Source organism: Anthonomus grandis, chromosome 9 (assembly GCF_022605725.1).
Source record: "Anthonomus grandis grandis chromosome 9, icAntGran1.3, whole genome shotgun sequence".
Lineage (NCBI taxonomy): Eukaryota > Metazoa > Arthropoda > Insecta > Coleoptera > Curculionidae > Anthonomus > Anthonomus grandis.
The window spans coordinates 20,043,807-20,063,889 of record NC_065554.1 but is presented as its reverse complement, the minus strand read 5'-3'; the positions used below and the strand labels follow the sequence as shown (position 1 = coordinate 20,063,889).

The window sequence follows — 20,083 nt, the reverse complement described above, 5'->3', positions numbered from 1 at the left end:
ACTGGTTACTAACAACAGCTGTTTGTTAAGGAGCAAGCAATTTAGAATCAACAGAATTATATCTAGATTTCACTCTTTTTATTGCAAAGACACCAGTGGAAGCTAACGCTATTCTTTTTAATCTACTTGTTAATTCCTCAGAGTTTTTTAGAACAACAGATTCCTCAGATTATAAGGATCACTCACAGGATGTAAGTCAAAAACTGAATATGAACTCACAGTAAGAAATTACCTTTTGAAGAGAAATTTAATTAAACTCCTCAAAAGATCTCTTCAAGAGGAATTTTTAGGTTTTTTGGTGTATTGCCAATCAAATGTGAATTCAACACAATAAAACAAACATATTTTGAAACAGATTTATCTTTGAAAAATTCGATTAAGTGTAAGTGTCTTTGTACTACTGCTAGATGTTGAAGCTCTTTTAAGTGTATTTAATCTTTGCTGCATCTTTGCTGTATTTCAAGTTGAGTTTAACGTCTTTTCACTACCACCAATTTTTAAGACAGTTATAAGGCTTCTAAGTGATCGGGAATGAATATTATTAGAAGTTTGATATTCTTAAAATTAACACTTATGCCTTATATTAAGTATAACTATATTCTGTTGTATCAAATTTGCACACAAGTTAAACGGGATTCTTTTTTTTAGTTAGATTTAATTTTTAGTTCTATTTCCATATTATGATATGTACATTTTAGGTTTAGGCTTTGTGCTTTGTAATAAAATTGCAGTAGATATTAAATAGATAAATTATCATTTGTAACAATGATACACTTATGTACCTTTACGAGTCAAATAAAATAAACATTCCAGATTAAAATTGATAAAATGTGAAAACTTGAAGTATAGGATACCCTTTCATTGCATTTTTGTGCTGACTAAAGTTGAGAGCATTAATTCTTGCTAGTAAATTGATGTATGCATTAAATGAGAAGTATCTTAAACCATACCTTGTACAAGATTTTGGTTATCTCTTGTAGTGTAGTTCACAGCATCTTTATGCGATTGATATAAGTCTAAATTTTGCTTAATGTCCATGAAATACTACATAATACTGAGGGCCTGAATAATCTCATATAGCATATTTACCAGAAAAAAAATTAAAAAAACACAATAAAATAATAAATAACATTTATCAATAAAACACCCTGTATCCTAAAAAAAAACCTAAAATAATGCGTATATTTTTTTTATTTTTAAAATACACTATACGTGCATAAACAAAATAAATGCACCGCCAGCATAAACCAAAGTAATGAATTTGACCTACTTTTAATTATTGTTCTAATCGTTGCTTAGAAAGTTCAATTAGTTAAAATTAACTGCGCTTAATTAACTATGAAAAGGGTAAGTTTTTTTTATTGGCTCCACAGTGGCCTAAAATAATACATAATTTTTTAGCTTGCGTTTTATATGTACTTTTACTTGGCGCTGTCTATAGCAGTTTTAGCTGCTGTAGAAATTAATGTTAAAAATAAAAATTTGGCAAATGATACAGAGGAAGGAGATGTAAAATCTGAAGTAAGTATCCCCTAAAGCTAAAGTAAAAATTTCTTATTTGTTTCAGTCAAGAACTTGTTATTGTGATTCCAGGCGTTGGCGTTAGTTTCGGCGTTTTATATCCAGGCTGTTTAAACTATTCCTATTTTTGCGGTTGATATAATTTCATGTAGATGTCGCAATTTCTGTTTGCCATCAGGCAGTTAAAGTCGTTTTTAGTTTATTCTAGACTGTTAATGTAATACCTAATTTTTCTCATTTCAAAATGGTCTATGGGACAAGGAAATCAAGTTGTTCTATGTTCAGATGAAAAAATTAGCTTCCAATATAAATTGTGTTAATTATTTGTAGGACATTGCTTTGAACATACCATATCGCATTCATCACATTAAGTTATTCTTGTATATATTAAATAAATAGTTTAAATTCTTCAAGGCCTATTTGGTAAACAGAAATTCAGTACAATTTTTACTTTCAGTCCTTTGTTACACTGATTTCTTGTGGACTAGCTGTTATTGCTCTTGCCGGTCTTCTCGGATGCAACTGCGTGCTACGATCATTTGGCTTTTATTCTTTTTTTTTCTTTGTAAAATCTATGTGTTGAGGTTGAATAAAAAGATTTCAATATAAGAAAGAGTAATTAGGCTTCGGAAAAAGGTTGCCGGTTATCTTATCTAACCGAGCCCCACTCCCCGCAGAGAAAACAAAGCTTGAATGAGTCGGGCGGAGGACTGAGCGGTTTCAGTCCTTTGGTCTCAACTTAGATAAATTGGACTATTGTGGTATTAAATGAGTTGTTGTCCACACCTCTCACTTTTTCCTTAAGCTTTGAGTGTTATTTAATTATATAATCTTAAACAGTATCAAGTTTACAGACAGAGTGCAAATCAACGTTCCTTACAAAGAAGGGTGCATTAGTAACTACTTATCCTGAAACACCTAAAGCTTTTTGACGGTCTTGTAGAGCTTACTACTCCTGCAAAGAAAAGAGTAGAGCGCATGAATGGTTCCATTGCACGAATTTATGTGTTTCTGGATGTGTGTTTTGAAGTTGTTCTTTTTGTCAAAATATACTCCTAAGTACATACTTTACCTTATCCTTTCAGAGGACAAGCGTACCTGAAATTTTCAAATTTATGATGTTGCGATCATGCTTTTTTGTTATTAGTACGGCCTCTATTTTATTACTATTTATTTTGATTTTCAAATTTTTTTGACCACTTTATAATGCTGTCTAGATGACTGTATATACGCTCATATCTGAAAACACAAGTGTCTTCTACGAATAACTCGACTTGGGAGTAATATATTGAAAAAATTCGTTTATTTTGACCCCAATATGATTTTAAATAGGAGTTGGTATATGTTAAATACCACTGGTGCAACAGGGAGCCTTAAAGGACTTGCTTCTAGTGTATTGAGAAATTTTTTTTAATTGGACATGAAACAAAGTAAATATACAAAAGCAACAATAACTTGATCGTGAGACACAGCTACGAGCTATTGGTATAACACAGTGTGGTATGAACATCTGGGATGTTGCAGAAGTTGTAAATTAAACTTAGAGCACTATTGAAAAGTTGTGGCAGAGACTTGAGTATACTGGTGATAGTGGAAAGGTATATTGGTTCAGTAAGATCAACGGAACTTATACATGATTAGAAGAATCCATACAGATTTATTCGCCTTTAGGCATCACGAAACCCTTACTGCAAACCAGCTCAGAAGTGAGCTTCAAAATATTCACAGTGCTAGTGTCACGTCTGAAACCACAAGGAATAGGTTACATGAAAACAATCCCAGTACCGTTGGAGTTCCCGTGCTATCTCGTGGAGATCGCGCAAGGAGATAAGGATGCGCTAAAGAACATCAGAATCGGCAAGAGCGGGACGAATCAAGGTTTGATATACATCCTGATTCAAGAAGCCTGAGAGTGTAGTAAACACCTGGCAACGCATTTCTCTTACAAAACATTTAAGAAGTTGACAAGTGCCAAGACGAAACATTGATTATTTGGGCCGGAGCTTCGATAGGTTTTCGGATTAATCTGGTTTACCAGCACAATATTCAAGTTTTGCTATGGCCTGCTTAATTCCCTGACTTAAATCCTATCGAGCAGGCTTCGAATATCTTGAAGAGACGTATTTTTAAATCAAGGAATAACGTTCCTGATAAGGAAATAGTTCCTGAACTGTATGCAAGACAATGGATACAAATTAAGCGAAACAAAATTTACAGTTCAATTAGCAGCATGCCAAACAGACTGTTATTAACAACGATGTATGGTATTTATATTGTTCTTCATATAGTTATAGTAGATTCTTTTATTTTAACTCTTTTTATGAAGAAATTTTTAGGGTTCTTGTAGGTATTTCAGTTCATTATTCTTTGATCTACCAGGTGGTAGAATTCGTTTTTTGCTAATTCCAGGCTGTTGAAGCTATTTACAATTATGTCCCAGGTGGTTGACATAATTTATGAGGTGTTTTGCCCAGATGGTGCAATTTCTGTTTCCCATCAGACAGTTAAATTCGTTTCTAATTTATTAAAAGTTGTTGAGAGATTTCCTGAATATATCACATATATTGTTGTTATTTTTCTTATAGATAGTTACAGTTCTAGGATCTTCTAGGGTTTAAAATAACATCTTTATGATTATCGCAGGTTCTTAAGCTTGCTCTCATTGCTCTGATATCTTCTAGGTAGTAGAAATCGTTTTAGTCATAAGACTATAGCCAGTTATAAAACTGGCTTCCAATTGCAAAAAAGTGAAAATAATTGATGATTCTTTCAAGCAGATGGTGCAATTTCTTTTTGTTAAAATATTTCAAACATCCCAAAGGTAGTAGAGTCATTTCAGTCTCATTCCAGGCTGATGCAGACATTGCTTACTTCTCCTTACTTAAATAATTGATGATTCTTTCAAGCAGATGGTGCAATTTCTTTTTATTAAAATATTTCAAACATCCCAAAGGTAGTAGAGTCATTTCAGTCTCATTCCAGGCTGATGCAGACATTGCTTATTTCTCCTTACTTAAATAATTGATGATTCTTTCAAGCAGATGGTGCAATTTCTTTTTATTAAAATATTTCAAACATCCCAAAGGTAGTAGAGTCATTTCAGTCTCATTCCAGGCTGATGCAGACATTGCTTATTTCTCCTTACTTAATACAATTTTTAATAATTGTCCACAGATACTCATAATTCCTATTTTCTTTCAAATAATTACTCATAAACAGGGACCGAAGAACGACATTCAAAATTACAGAGCTATATCGATCTTATGTAATTTCTTTAAACTTTTTGAAATAGTTCTTTATAATAGAATATATCCCCATGTCAAATTAGACATAGCACCTAACCAATTTGGTTTCATCAAAAATCGCACCTGTACAGTAAACCTGGCTTGCCTAAATGAGTATCTGTGTCAGCATTTGGATAATAGAGGTCAGGTTGATGTAATATACCTTGATTTCTGCAAAGCTTTTGACCGAATTGACCACTTTGTACTTCTTCATAAGCTAAAATTTTTTGGTTTTTCTACAGATTTAGTTGCTTTGATAAAATCTTACTTACGAGGTCGTAAACAGTTTGTTGAATATGAAGGCTTTAAGTCTCCTATATATGAAGTGTGCTCGGGAGTTCCACAATGATCTAACTTGGGCCCGCTTCTCTTTTTATTATTTATAAACGATCTTGCCAATTTACTGTCTTGTCAGAGTTTACTGTTTGCGGATGATATAAAATTATTCACAAAAATAGATACTGAAGACGATTGCGAATTCCTTCAGGTAAATCTTAACAAAGTAGAGAATTGGTGCAATGTCAATAGACTATATTTAAATGTTAATAAATGCTCTATTCTCTTGCCAATCAATTTTGACTATAGAGCAAATAATGTTCTGTGCCAGAGTGCCAGAGTGGATGCCAGAGTGGATGAGGCGATTGATCTGGGAATTACTTATGATGCAAAATTAAGTTTCGCTAAGCATATAGCAAAGATAGTTTCTGACTCTGCCAAATTGTGGGGTTTTGTTTATCGAAACTGTCGGCACTTTGAAAATATTAATACTTTAAAACTACTTTTTTTCACTTACATACGCTTAAAAATAGAATACCTGATAGATGATGTTGAGCGCATTCAGCGCAAGCTTATGAAGTATCTCTGGTTTAGAGAGGAAGGTGTCTTTCCAGCCAGAGGTTTGGATAATCAATTATACTTAAATAAATTTAATATTATATCCTTAGCAAAAAGAAGAGAAATTCTTTCCATAAAATTCTAATATAACCTTATTCATAACAAAATTGACTGTCCCACCCTTTTGGCTGGATTAAATTTTCGGGTACCAAGAATAAACTCTAGGCATTTTAGATTATTTTATGTAAATCCCGCTAGGACTAATATTTTGTTTAAATCCCTTATTAATATAATGTGTCAGAATTATATTAATAATAATTTACATGAACGGTTCGATATTTTTGTTGACAGTTTAATGTCCATTATAGAAGGTATTAAGTAAATAGGTGATGCAGAGTCTTTCTAGTATGTATATAGATAGTCTGTTTAAGTGCATAGAATGTTAAGCATTTTGATTTTTCATTTTTTATTTTTATACTCATTTTGGTAAATTTTTCTTTTTTTTCTAATATTTTTTTTCCTTATATTCTTTCCTGTAATTGGGTAAGAAATCTGTTGGAAATAAATGCCTCTTTTTTTTCTCATGAAGTAATTTTTATGGGTCTCCCTAAGCATTTCAGTTCATTATTCTTTTTATCTTTCAGGTGGTAAAATTCGTTTTTGTCTAATTTCAGGCTGCTGAAACGATTTGTAATTTTTCACAGGCAGTTTAAATAATTTATGATGTGTTTTACGCAGACGGTGCGATTTCTACGTTCCTTCAGGCAATTTAAGTAATTTATTCCAGGCTGTTGAGGTCATTTTTAATTTTTATTTTCTTTAAGATATTTAAAATATTTTAAGCAACATATGTATTTTCTATAGGTCTTCCGGGTTTACTAATATAAATGAATTTATGAGTGAGTTTGAGTCTAATGCTGGTCGAGTTCTGCTGATCTTTGATAATCTTATATATCTTGGTGATTATAATATTAATATCCATAACCGAGGATCTACACAGATGCAGAGATTTTATCTCAAATCATAGAGGAATTAACACGGCTTGATTTAAGAAAAAAGGTATCTCTTTTGGACCTAATTATTTGTTCCGATAAAAAATTGTTAGTAAGCAGTAATGTTGATTCGACTCTACAGATGTCAGACCATTGTGTTATTTTCTGCCAATTTCGACTTTTGATTTCTAAGCCATCCTCTTTTTATTAACATAGAGTGCTTTCATTTCAAAACAAACCAGCCTTAATAACTTCTTTAAAAAAAAAACACGTCAATTTAGATATAGAGGAGGACGTCTAATTTTATATTTGACAAATTTCTGTTAACACCTCCCTCCCTCCAACTAACCTCACTTTGATATGTCTGTGTATATCTAAATTGACGTATTTTTTTTAAGAAGTTACTAGGGTGGTGTGTTTTGAAATTAAAGTGCTGTATAAGGGCTTTAAAAGTTTTAAAAAAGATGACTTTTATAATAATTTAATTAACTCACTTTTAGATAATATATTTTAATTGACTGATATTAATGATAAGGCTCATGCTTCTATTCTTAGTCTTTTCGAAAATGGACAATAATTTTGTTATAAATAAATTAACAAAACCGAAGAGTCTTTGAATTACCATCAATCTTAGATCTTATGCTTTTAAGAGAAGGGGTATTTCAGAACATAAAAGGGCAAAAAACAGTATATAGTAGGAAAAACTATCGCCAACTTCGAAACCAAGTTATTACCTTAGCTATTGACCGAAATAAGAAGTGCTATCTTAATCAAACACTGCGTCAGTGTAACTCTAATAAGACTGGAGCGTTCTCCAGTGGCTGAATATTTACTCAAAACCTCGTAATACAATTCCTGACCATTTAGCTGATCCTGAGCCAATTGGTACTTTTTTCGTTAATGCTGCGAGCTCGGATTCCTTAGATCCAAATACTTAGGCATTTTATATCAATAAAAAGAAAGAAGTTAGAAATTTCGAATTTCAACTTGCATTTCGCGAGGAAGTTAGAGAGACAAAATCTCAAGCCGTTGGTACAGATAAGATAAGCTTGGCTTTATACTCCTACACCTTTGTCCATTTATTCTCCCATTTATTGTGCATCTCGTTAACTGCTATATGGAATCGTTTACTTTTTTGTAGGGTTAGAAATGTTCATATCTATTTACATACTCAAAGTTCCATCACTCATTCAATTAGCTACGGCCTATCAGCATTCTTCCTACCATATCCAAAGTATTAGAGAAAGTTTTGGAAACTTAATTCAAAAGAGACTAGCTGTTTCTATTTCCCTCATAAAGGCAATAAATGATATCTTACAAGCGGCTGACCGGAATGAATTAACAACTCTAGTTTTATTGGACTATTTCAAGACCTTTGACAAAGTAAATCATTATTGGCGATCTTGAGCTTTAGAAGAAATCCGTGTTGCCTTATCAAGGAGTATGTGACCAGGCGAACCCGGTCGGTAAAAATCAATTGCCAGTTATCTTCTTTTTTGATCCTCGTTCACGGCGTGCCACGAGGGTCCATCCTTGGACCTTTGTTTTTCACTTTGCATACTTCGCAACTATCTTCTTATCTCAGATATTTGTTGCTTCATGTGTATGTTGATGACACACAAATCTACTTGTCAATTTTACCTTATAAAAATGAAACAGCTAACGAACGTATTTGTCGAGACCTTGCCCTGCTTGCCAGAGCCTCCTCCAAAGGCTGGTAACCTTAAATCCAAATAAATGTTAGGCTCTTCTCTTTGGTAGGAATCAGTGTAGAGACAAGTATGAAGATCTTGTAAAAATTGATGTAGATGTTGAAACGATAAAGTGTACTATTGTAGCTAAAGATTTTGGTGTACTGTTGGCTGTTAACTTAAAATTTCGAGAGCATTATGAAAATTGCATTAAAAAGGCATTTATAAACTTTGAGTTACTTTAAAGTTAAAGACATCCACTTAATAAAGAAAAGTTCTGGGCGATAGTCTTATATTGCCACACTTCACCTTATTATGATGTATTTACATGGCCCTTGCCTTTTGGCAATGGAATCAATATATCCAGGATTATTTCGTAAGACTAATAAATGGAATAAGAAAGCATGTTAGAGGTGTGAGTAAGGAGATGAAGTAATTGGATATGGCTAAAAAGAGGTTATTCCATTCAGTTCCTGTTTACATACATAATGCAATGCCATGTTTCTTTTTAGAATCAGTTTAATATTTTATTTAGTATTTGCAATAAAATATCTCTTTTTTTATCTCCTCTTTTATTAAATTTTCATTCTGAGTAGCTTACATAATATATTTATAGACACATATTCATAAGAATAATGTTATAGCATAGTATATAGTTTTATTCATATAGCAAATAAGTCACTTTTGCATTTCCCTCATATATCTTCCAGGTAATTAGAAATTCGCAGGTGGTTCAAATTCTTATTTTCTTGTAAAGCAGTTTTTGATTTATATCAAACTAAATGATGCAGGTACTTAAATTTATTTCTGACTTCTAGAAAGTAATTCTGACATCACTAAATAGTAAGAATTAAATAAAGTATTATTTTCTTATTTTAGGAAGTAAGTGAAGAAATCCGTCCAGAAGACACCCCTTGCACTTGCGGGGTGTTCCTAAGTAGCCAGTTTAAAAAGGGTTCGAAGGAGCAGCCCAAGGGAGAACCAGTTTTAGTCCAAGAAATCGAAACGCCTTTTATGAATAATGCTATTGGGAATAAGCAGTGCACTCATAAATGTCTGGAGGAGGTATGTATCAGTAACACTTTTTACTATTGTAAGTATGAAGAATATCATAGTAAGTATTTTCTGTATATTATAACGTTATTTTAAGGCATTTCTGATATATTTTCAGTAACAGAAGTCATTTATAAGTTATTCCACACAAGTGATTCCTGATTTCTTCTAAGCAGTTAAAACCATTTGTAGTTGCTTTGATGCAGATTGTGTAATGCCCGTTTTCATAAAGCAACTTGCAAAGTCAGTTGTGGTTTATTTAAGGCTGCTAAAGTGGTTTCAGATTGCCTCTATGAAGCTGAAACTATTTTTAATTCTTGCGTAATTAATATTTTAATTTAGATAATCATTGCTGGTTTTATTAGATTGAGTGATAAAAAAAGGAATTATCCTCCCAGATAAATCGTCAGCTCTTTTAATTAAGGCAATTATCAAAGTCGTTTTTATCCTTTTCTAGGCTGTTGGTAATGGAGCAATTTTTTTTCTTCTAAAGCGATTTCTGGTTCATCTCTCAAGTTTTCCAGTATTTAGAAGTAGTTTCTAACTCAGTCCAGGAGCTTGAAATTATTTCTTATATTTTTTTAGGCAGTTAAAGTAACTTGTAATTTTTTAATGCTGATGTTGGAATTCCAGACTATTTCGGATATTTCATATGATCGTTCCAAGCACTTAGGATATATTTCTGATATTTTCAGAATTTAAGTATATCTGATAAACATCGGATTGCAGAAGTCGTTTATAATTATATCTCATTCGGGCATATTGAAGTCATTTCTGATACCTTCTAGACAACTGAAAGCATTGCTCTAATCCAGATAGTATGATCTTATCTGGTTCCTTTAAGAAATAAAAGTAGGGCAAAAAGTTGAAATCTTATAATTCCAATGGGACCTCGTAATTCTAACACGGATCATGCAATCAGTATTTTAGTTTAGGCAATGATGAAGGTTTTTTCTGTCTTAGTTCAGGCTGTTAAAGTCGGTTTTATTATCTTCTCATATAGTTATCAAAGTGATTACTATAGTTGCTAAAAGTGTAACTCATTTATTTTTAAGCCATTTCTGGTCTATTTCAGACTGTTAAAGTATGTTTTTCTTATTGCCCGAGGTACTTGGATTTCATTTCTGATCTCTTCAAAGTCAATTCTCTCTTCTTTTACCCTATTGGAAATAACTTTTTTCCAATTAGTGCTTTTTCCTCCAAACCTTTGATTATTTTTTTATATTAAAAATGCACGAAAATCACCTTTAAAATAAGAATAAGTGATGCTTTAAGTATTCTTGGAAAGGTTTAAATTCGAGTGACTCTATTAAAAGTATTTTGATAAATAGCCGGCAAGATCGCCCAATTTGTGGGTATATAGCTGGTGACGATAGTATTCAAACGACGTCTGTTTTTTAAACAACTGTTATATTGTAGTATATGCAGTTAATCAATGGTTGGTATTTTGAACATTTAGGGATAGTGGGCAAATCATAATTCGAAACATCTAACGAATTTACCCAAATGTTTGCAATTTTAAAACAAGTAATTCATGATGTCCCATGGTTTACACCGATGGGACTACTATTTGTATTCCTTAGATGTAGGTTACTATGATGGATTTGATATTCTGCGCTGACAACAAGTTCTGGAAGAAAGTTCTATGCGCTAACAACTCTACTCACGAGGAAGTGTTTTTTTTTGCAGAATTACACATTTTTCTGTTTCGAGTTTTTTAGAGTGCCTTCTAGTCCTGTCTGTGCTTGGTAAGTTAAATGTCACTTAGAGAGCTTAATCATAACTACGATGGATAATTTGGTAAGTTAAGTCTCCTCTTTGTCTTTTTTCTTTAAGAGTTGTTATATTGAATAGTTTTAATCTATCCTCTCAATAGAAATTTTGGTCGCTTTTCTTTGGACTTTTTCCAAGAGCCTTATATCTTTTACAAATTAAGGATTCCTAATCATATGGTTGTACTAAAGTTTTGGTCTGATAAATGTTAATATACATTTTTCTTATAAAAGCTAGAGATTTATTCCAAATGCTCTCCTTGTAAGGTAGATAAGAGAATTAGCTTTTTTCATCATTTAAGCTAAATGTATTTCCTATTTTAGGTTTTCTGTCATTACAACCCCAAGTCTCTTTGCTCATTTACAGTTGATATGTCTATATTGTTGATGAAGTTATAAATAATTTGTGGGTTGCTGTTCCTATATGCAGAATAGTGCATTTGTCGGTGTTGACATTCATAAGCCAGTCTTGCATCCAGGATTTTACGGTTCGTATGTATGTATCAAAATCAGTCAATGGATTGCCATAAACCTTTCTGTCATCTGCAAAGGCTGGACTATTAATTTTTAACTTTTTATCTAGATCTGTAATATAGCATGTGAATAGCACGGATCCAAGGACTGAACCATGAACAACGTCACTGCCTTTAGCTCTGAATTCTGTCCATTGACCCTCACTCTGAAGGTTCTAGATTTGTGTGCGTTTTGTATAAATGTCAATATTTGCCCTTATATTCCAGCAAAATGTTTCAACTTTTAAAAGAAAAGGTCAAAAACTACCTTGTCAAAAGTTTCTCGTAGTCTAGATAAAGCACATTTAGTGGTTGTTCATTGTCTATTGCTTGTGTCATTCAGGCAGGTAAGTAAGCTTGTATTGTTAAGTGGTGAGGCAGAAATCCATGTTGGTTCTCAGTAATGATTCGGTTTTCTAGAATAAAGGATGTTAAGGCTTTTGTAGCAAGTATGTTAGGTTGATTGCCTGTAATTTAGTGAAATTATTTAATATAAGCGTTCCAATAGATTTTTTGATAAAGGAATATCTACATTTTGTAATCAATATGAGAATATTTTTATCGCTTGTATATCGAAATAAATACCTATGGCGCCATCTAAGAGTTATGCTTCAAAACATGTATTAAAATCACTAGATTTGAAAAGGTTGATTGGTTGTCTTCGTGTCCTCTATCTTCCCTCAGGAAGACGTTATGGTCTAAGATACTTCGTTATTTAAAAAACTTTTTGTGCCCTCGTCTTTATGTATATGTTGTTTTTTAATAGTAGTATATGTGTACTTTGTTTTTCAATTTTCACCTATGGCCCACCGGCATCAATAGGTTTAGCTAACCACCATCTAGAGGTGGAAAGGGGTCTGGGAACGAGTCTTAGAGGAAAGGAAATAACAAATATGTGTTAACTGAGTAAAAGCTAATGCGGAAGTCCAGATCTAAAAAGTTAAACCCTTCAAACAAATAATATGGGACATAATTACACTTTTATATCGTGGTGCCATCCAACAGTCAGGCTTTCAGACATGTATTAAGGTATCTAAATCTGAAATGATAAATTATTCAATTAAGCTATTCCAGTTTCCAAATAATATTTATATTTTGTTTTAGGGTAAAAATTAAAAATTTTTTAAACAAACCTAAAAACCATTTATAAGTCAGTCTTGTATATGGTTGTAGGTTAAGAAAAATTAGACCGGATGTTACACCCTAAAGTGTTAGTTCTCAATAATGAACGAACGCCCAACTTTCTTATTCCCAACAAACAACCTGTTGTACTTCAACTCGCCTCCCCCATGTCCCAATTCCGACCCCTTTTTCGTAACATCCTGTACAGGGTCCATCCTTTAATGATTGTGTCTGGTCACTAAACTGTGTAATGAAACGCACTTTTTTAAAAGGGGACCTAGGAATGAATAATGAAACCGGGGAGAACGGATTTAAATTTCAATAGAACACCCTCGATTTCTTGCTCCGCTGGTCAGGTGGGTAGTTTACGGGACGTGATTTCTTTATTTTGCTATATGCTTTGTTTTGGGTGCCTAGAGGGTCCGTTGTTAATTATCTATTGATAAGGGGATAAACCATTACACCCTAAAAGTAAAGCTATAGTAGAAAATCCTGCTTAAAAAAAAACAAATTAAACCAGTGGGAACCAACAAATGGGCGAGCGAGACGTCCGGTAAAGGGTCACCCAAGGGTGTTCCGCACCTCATTATTTATACAATTATGACCAACCCCCTTTTTATGTGTGTACAAACCCTTTGATGGCCTAACGATTTGTTTTGTCCGTCACAATGTGCAGGGTCAGGTGGGCACTGATTTTTATTTAAATGTTGCGTGGGAGAATTTCGAAGGGTGAAACGAGATGAAAAAAAAATTAACGTCGGTTAGCAATTGGATAATGCAAATATTTTTAATTTTTTTTAGATAATCAAGCATTTGCCAAAAAGTGGAGATATCATCTGCGCAACCGTCGACAAAGAGGAAGTAAACAGAGAAAAGGCGTTCCTATTCGTCAAGAACCACAGCGATAAGTGGCATGCGACTTTTTTTTCTGCTGGAAGGGAATTCTGCTGCAAAGATAACTTACCTTATAAATGCCCTAAAAAAAATTCACTTTTGTAAACGCTGTTATGATGTCCTAACATACTACTAAATGAAGGTCTTTCTTTGCTCATTTTGTTGTATTATTTATGAACTACCCTCTTCGCTTGTTTATTTTATAATCTCTAACATAATCATGAGAAAGTTGCAAGGATTTAAGACTAGCTCTAACTGGATTTAAGTTGGAGTTATTGGATAACGCAAAAAAGGAGTAAGAATGTTTAAACAAAGATTAAGGCATAAGGTCGTTAACTGGAATTTTATCATATATGCTTGAATGGCTAATGCAGCAAGAAATAACGTAAAGCAACTTTAACAATAAAGTAAGCAAATATGTATGTATATAAATAGGGTGGTCAATATTGTTGCCATAACTCAAAAGTCTTTGCTATTTTTGTCCTTTTTTTTGAGCCACCCTTCTTTGCTTGTTGCACCTTTTGACCATTAACATGTAATCATTAAAAAATCACAGGGATTTAAGTCTGGCCCCCTGTCTGGCCTCGCCTGTTGAATAATCATACCGAAAACGGTCAAAAGGGTGAACATTCATGAATTTTAATTTATTATGTTTTGTGTTGTTGGAAGTTGGCATTTTATGGTTTGTTTTTGTTGTAGCATTGTTTCCCGAGGTTAATTAGTGCGTTTTTTAATGGGATATCTGGTCTCGTTGACTTTTAAGCCAAGATTTAATTTTAAACTGAGGTTAAGTCATATAGATAATTTAATAAAATATTACTCGTTGTCTTTAGTAAAGGCTAAGTATGAAAAATTGGATCAACATGTTGAGTTTATAATCAATTGCCAAAGTTGGTTTAATAAAGAAAAACATGAATAGATAACACCATAAAATTACTAGTTTTTTTATTTATGTTTTTTAATGAGTTGCGCAGTTCTAATCTAGTCTTGATGATTGGTGAGAGAATATTGCTAATTGATTAAAAATTACTGTTTTTTAATTGCAAAAAATTATTTTTAGAGGTGATTTAGGAAACAGGCTAAAAATGTAAAGAATATGTAGAAATATCTGTCTTATAACCCATTATAGAGATGTGTCGGTTGTAACCACGTAAATACGTAAATATTTACGTAATAAATAAAAAAGGCTGTAGAAACTCAAAAATTTAAAAAAAATAACGACATTTCTAGGCTATATTATCAATCCTAGATGAAGAAAGTAATTATTTTTTATTCAGCAGTTTACTGCAGTAAACTCCAGTCATCCGAATTTACTTTAGTAATTTCACTAATATTGATGTATGTATCATTCAAAGAACTAATAACACCATTGGTATTATTCTTACTTACATCAATTGGTATAATTTTGAGTAACCTTATTTTCAATAAAATTTCGTTTTCATTGGTCAGTGTGACGTTACCATACCATAATATGTCTCAATTAAATATGTTCTTTTATCAAGTGTCTGTATAATATTACCAGCACACCAGGTAGGATAAACTCTGCAAAACTCCTCATTTTACACAAAACGAGTATTTATTGCATAATTAATGTCTTTATTACAGCCCATACTCTTTTGGTTTGTTGTACGCCGCCATAGCTGCTGAAGCCAGTAGCAAATCAAATTTTGTTTTTTAACTTCTAGCAAATAACACTTTCTTTTTTAGGTTTTGTTGACTGGTTTTTCTCCTGTAGTAATATGAGGATTTTTCCTCTAGTAAAACAAAAAACGACTAACGACTAAGTGAAGATCACAATGCGGATTTTCGTGCCTTAATAAGTTCGTTATGTCTTTAATACCACTAGAATTTAAAAAATTTTGAAACTCTTCTGACATAAATGTAGCTGCATTATCACTATTTTCTTAGGAAGTCCAAGACGCGCAAAAGGTTCGCGAAATATTTGAATGGTATTTGAAGTAGTCAAAATATTAACTTCAACACACTTCAACTCCAGTTATTTAGAAGTAGCATCTTGAATTACAAGAATTTGGTAATTATGGAGAATATCGGGTTTTGTCGAAACTAACGAAAAATGATCGGGTTTTTTGCAAAATGATAGATTTGGATATATGTTCACTAAGAGTGGCGAAAAGCCAAATTTTAGCACGACGAGGGTAGCAAGACGAAATCACGCACTATAAGCGTTGACTAAAAGAGTTTGAGAATGAGTTGTTCTGAACTCTTTCAATTAACGCTATAAGTCACTTACGGCGGTATGCGGATTACGTGTCCGTTTGTCCAATTTTGACAGTTCTAACGCTATGGTTAACTCAACCCAACAAAACTCAGCCTCATCTCAGTTGTCACCTGTTGTTGCACACAGTTGTTGCCTGTTGACAAAACAGGATTATTCTAATTAATGATCATTTTGAATGAATTCAACTTTGTCATTGCTTTAAGCAGCTGTAGCCACTGGATTACATCGTGAATCAATGGTACTTAAACTTCATAAGTTTGATCCCTATAAACTGCAAATACTGCAATAACTTGATGACCACGACTCGGACGGAAGAATCCAGTTTTGTGAAAGAATGAGAGATAGAATTACGGCCGAACCTCGACTAATTAAAAATATTTACTTCAGTGATGTCTCTTATATTTAAATGGGCATGTTAATAGGCAAAACTGTCGTTACTGGAATGACAAAAGCCCACACATATTTAGAGAAGGTACCCAGTGCCCCCCAGAAAATTCATATTTGGGCTGGTATATTAGGAGATTGTATTATCTGCCCAATATTTATATCAGGAAATTTAAATGGCGAGATGTATGCTGAACTACTACAGAGGTCTATCGAATCACTAGTAGTGCGGGAATTACAAAATCAAAGGGACATACACATCTTAATTTATCTTTACAAGAACGCTTACTATAGTTCCGGCTGGATGGAGCACCTCCTTATTATGTAGTTCCCGTTAGGCAATGGTTGGACGGATCATCATTATCCTAACCAGTGTATTGGAAGGAGAGGTCCTATTGATTGGCCACCTAGATCTCCGGACCTAAGATTTCTTGACTTTTTTTGTGTGGTTTACCTAAAATCTGTGATTTTTAAAAGACAACCTCAACGAGTCACTAGACCAACTCCAGCATAGAATAGTTCAGGAATGCCGTGCTATATCCAGAGAAGCATTTGTAAATGTACGTAAAGAATTTGATAGTAGGCTTTATTATTATCTTCAAAATAACGGAAATCATTTTTAACACTTAATTAAATAATAATAATAATATATTTTTAAAATTATTAAATAATAAAAAAAAATAGTGACATTTGAAAATTTCACCTATTTTTAATTATCGTAATAAACTTAGGCTTGACAACCATAGCGTAATTAAAATATCAATTATAAAAACATTAAATGCACTAAAACTCCCCAAAAAATGGAGATTTAACCCAATTAAAAAAAAAACATAAGCCTGTAATAATTTGTGAAGCTTTTCCCTTTTTTTTCGACCGAAAAAAATTCGGAGGGGTTGGTGCCGATTACTGCTCAACAAGTGTGCTAGACGATGACCAGACAGAGGGCCAGACTCGAACCCCTGTGACTTTTAAGAATTGATGGAACCGATAAACGACGGAGGGGTAGGTTAAAAGTAAAAGTTTCCGGGCATTGACTCTTTGTGGTTTTTTCTCGTCTGGGTGTAACAGGTTTATAGCTTTGTTACACCTATTTGGGTCTATGATTATTGAACCAGAAAATGCCCCTTAATACAAACAAATTTATACAGGGTGTTTATTATGTCACTATCGATAGTACAGAAATACCAAATTAATGTTTGGCTGAAATAAAAACTATCCACGTATGCTGGGTAAATTTCAAGGTTTTTTTTTGTTTACGCAAAAGCGGTGTACGAAAGTAATTGATCTGATAATTATATTTATTAATTGACACTGATCAAATTTGCTACAAATAAACGAGGATTTTAAAAATAATTTTGGTTTTTAGAGCAGTCAGAGTAGTACTATTGTTTTTTATCAAAAATATTCAGTTTAAACCTCGTCACTGTTAAAAAAAAAATTTAATCATATGCAACACACATCTGCACTCAGTTAATAAACACCCCATAATTAAAAATATGAAATAACGCTGCATTAAAAATAAAACCGAAACAAAAGTAAATCCTGGTCGTTGTCTGCATTACAACCATTCTGAGGGATGAACATTTTTGAATTTTAATTAATTCCAAAGAATTTCTTATTCAAGGCAGCCAACCCGCTTGTCGGGATGATGGTATCCGCCAGGGGTCGCAGAAAAAAAACAACCAAAACATAAAATTACGACTTCTCGCGTATATATAAACGTATATGGTCGGTGCTGGCAGCCGCAGGTAGTTTTTCCCCTTCACCCTTTTTCAGATTTCTCGAGGTCAACCCCGATCCTGCTGAGGTTTTTTCTTGGAGTACGTACACTACGAGACTAATTCTCATCATAATTCCCTTCAGTGGTCATGGGTTGTGCTTAAGCAGGTATACGGAATACTTAACAGGTTAGAAGATTCTATCAACACATATGTCACAAAAGTTTTGCAGAGAAGTTATAAACTTATTTTAATAATAGTAACTATTCAAAATCCGATGGGTGCATTACTGCCTTTTTTGCAGTCGACCACCTGCAACCTACCCGCCTAGAATTAGCCTTGAACATGTAAGATTTTTATTTTTGTTTCATTGGTTTCCATCTCAAGACATAAGTTTTATTATGGCGATATCCTCCATGCAAGTTAGATTTAAACCCCTTGTAGCAACTTTAGACAATTACATAAGAACTCAACACCGATTCGGTCTAACTTGCGCTTCAAATACAGCGCCAGGTCTCTTTTTTCCAACTGACCAATTCGGGTCTTTTAAATATTAAAAAAACTAGAGTTACTCTATTATTGGGGTACATTGACTTTACTGTGGTCACAATGATGGGTCTATCGTGATTTTATTTCTCCTGTGTTGCCATATTGTAGCAAGATTACGCCCATGATAGTACGTACCTACGGTAAGAAAAATTCTTTTTTAAACCCTTGAAAACACAATGCGGTAAAGTTATGTGAAACTTACAGGAAATTGGACTGACGAAGGTAAAAAGGACAATATGGTATTAGTAAGAGAAAATCTCATTGATAACTAAAATGATATAAAAAAACGGAAAATCGAGTTAAAGGTGCTTTTACAAGAAATTGATAAATTGTTCAGTAATTGCGGCAATTTAAATGAAAATCTAAGAGTCTTAATGGAATTCGTTTATTATTTTTTAGACTTCTATTCAGTTACAAATATAACGGGCTCCGGGACCTTAGAATCAATATTTTTAACAGAAAAAAACTTAATATCCTAAACCGAAAAAATTAAAATAAAAACAATAAATAATTCTCAGTCTTTGTTTTTCAAATGTCTTTCGAGGTTACGGCTCACAGTCGTTTCTTTACCAATAAAAAGAGTTTTTGGTATAACTTATTATTATAACTTATTAATGTATCCATTTTTGTATATCAGGAACTTGTGCTTTTCCTGTTCTTGCATGTCTACTTCTTAAATTGCCGATTCTTCTTAAGTTATAATTATGTACATCATTGTTTAATTTAAGTTCTACATTTGTTCTTATTATTATTTTTTATTTTATCCATAAGCTTGGCCTGTTCCAGAGTTTTTAAATATTCTATTTTTGGAAATGGGTATTCTTTATACAAATTTTCACTGGGAGTGTAGTAACTTCTAGAAAAAAAAAATTATTGATTTATTTTGCAGTCTTTGTAATTTGTTTAATAAGTCCATACAAGTATTTCCGTAACACGACAATAAGTATCTTATATGCCGAATATTCAATAGAACTGTTATAGAGTAGGTATTTTGTGTAACACTGATGAAACCTTGTGTGTCCAAGATATTTTGAATATGTACACTCCATAATAACTTTTCATTAATCACTAGGCCTAGATTTTTTAATTCAGTTTCTTTATTCGGGATTCGAGACGTTATTATCGATCTTTCTCATTGTTTCTATTTTTTTAATTTATCACATAGTTTTTTCCACATTTAAAATTAATTTTTTGTGACTTAGCCAGTACTACACAATATTGTTGAAGTTTACTGTTAACAAATTATTCAAGTTATTTTTCACTTGTTCCAGAGAAAATAAGTACTGAATCGTGACAAAAGTTCAACTATATCGAATGCTTTTTGTAACTCTATGAACACACATATAACATATATGTTTTTATCGTGTTGTACCGCAATTTTTTTTAAAGCCATAATGGCTTTTATCAAATTTAGAGTTTTTTTAACACGCTGCGTAAAACGCGTTTTTAAGACCTGCTCTTCAATTTTGCCAAATTTACTGAGTAACGATATAGGGACTATTTTTGCAAGTTTAAAGT

General features: G+C 32.7%; 1 protein-coding gene across 1 annotated transcript; it reads left to right on the top strand.

Moving 5' to 3' along the window:
• Window positions 1-1,230: 1,230 nt before the first annotated feature.
• LOC126740495 (follicle cell protein 3C-1) lies at window positions 1,231-13,832 on the top strand. Its single transcript, XM_050446528.1, has 4 exons — window positions 1,231-1,347; window positions 1,402-1,521; window positions 9,202-9,387; window positions 13,583-13,832. Exons 1-4 carry the CDS (start codon window positions 1,339-1,341, stop codon window positions 13,778-13,780), a joined length of 513 nt encoding a protein of 170 aa, XP_050302485.1. The 5' UTR covers window positions 1,231-1,338; the 3' UTR covers window positions 13,781-13,832.
• Window positions 13,833-20,083: the final 6,251 nt, after the last annotated feature.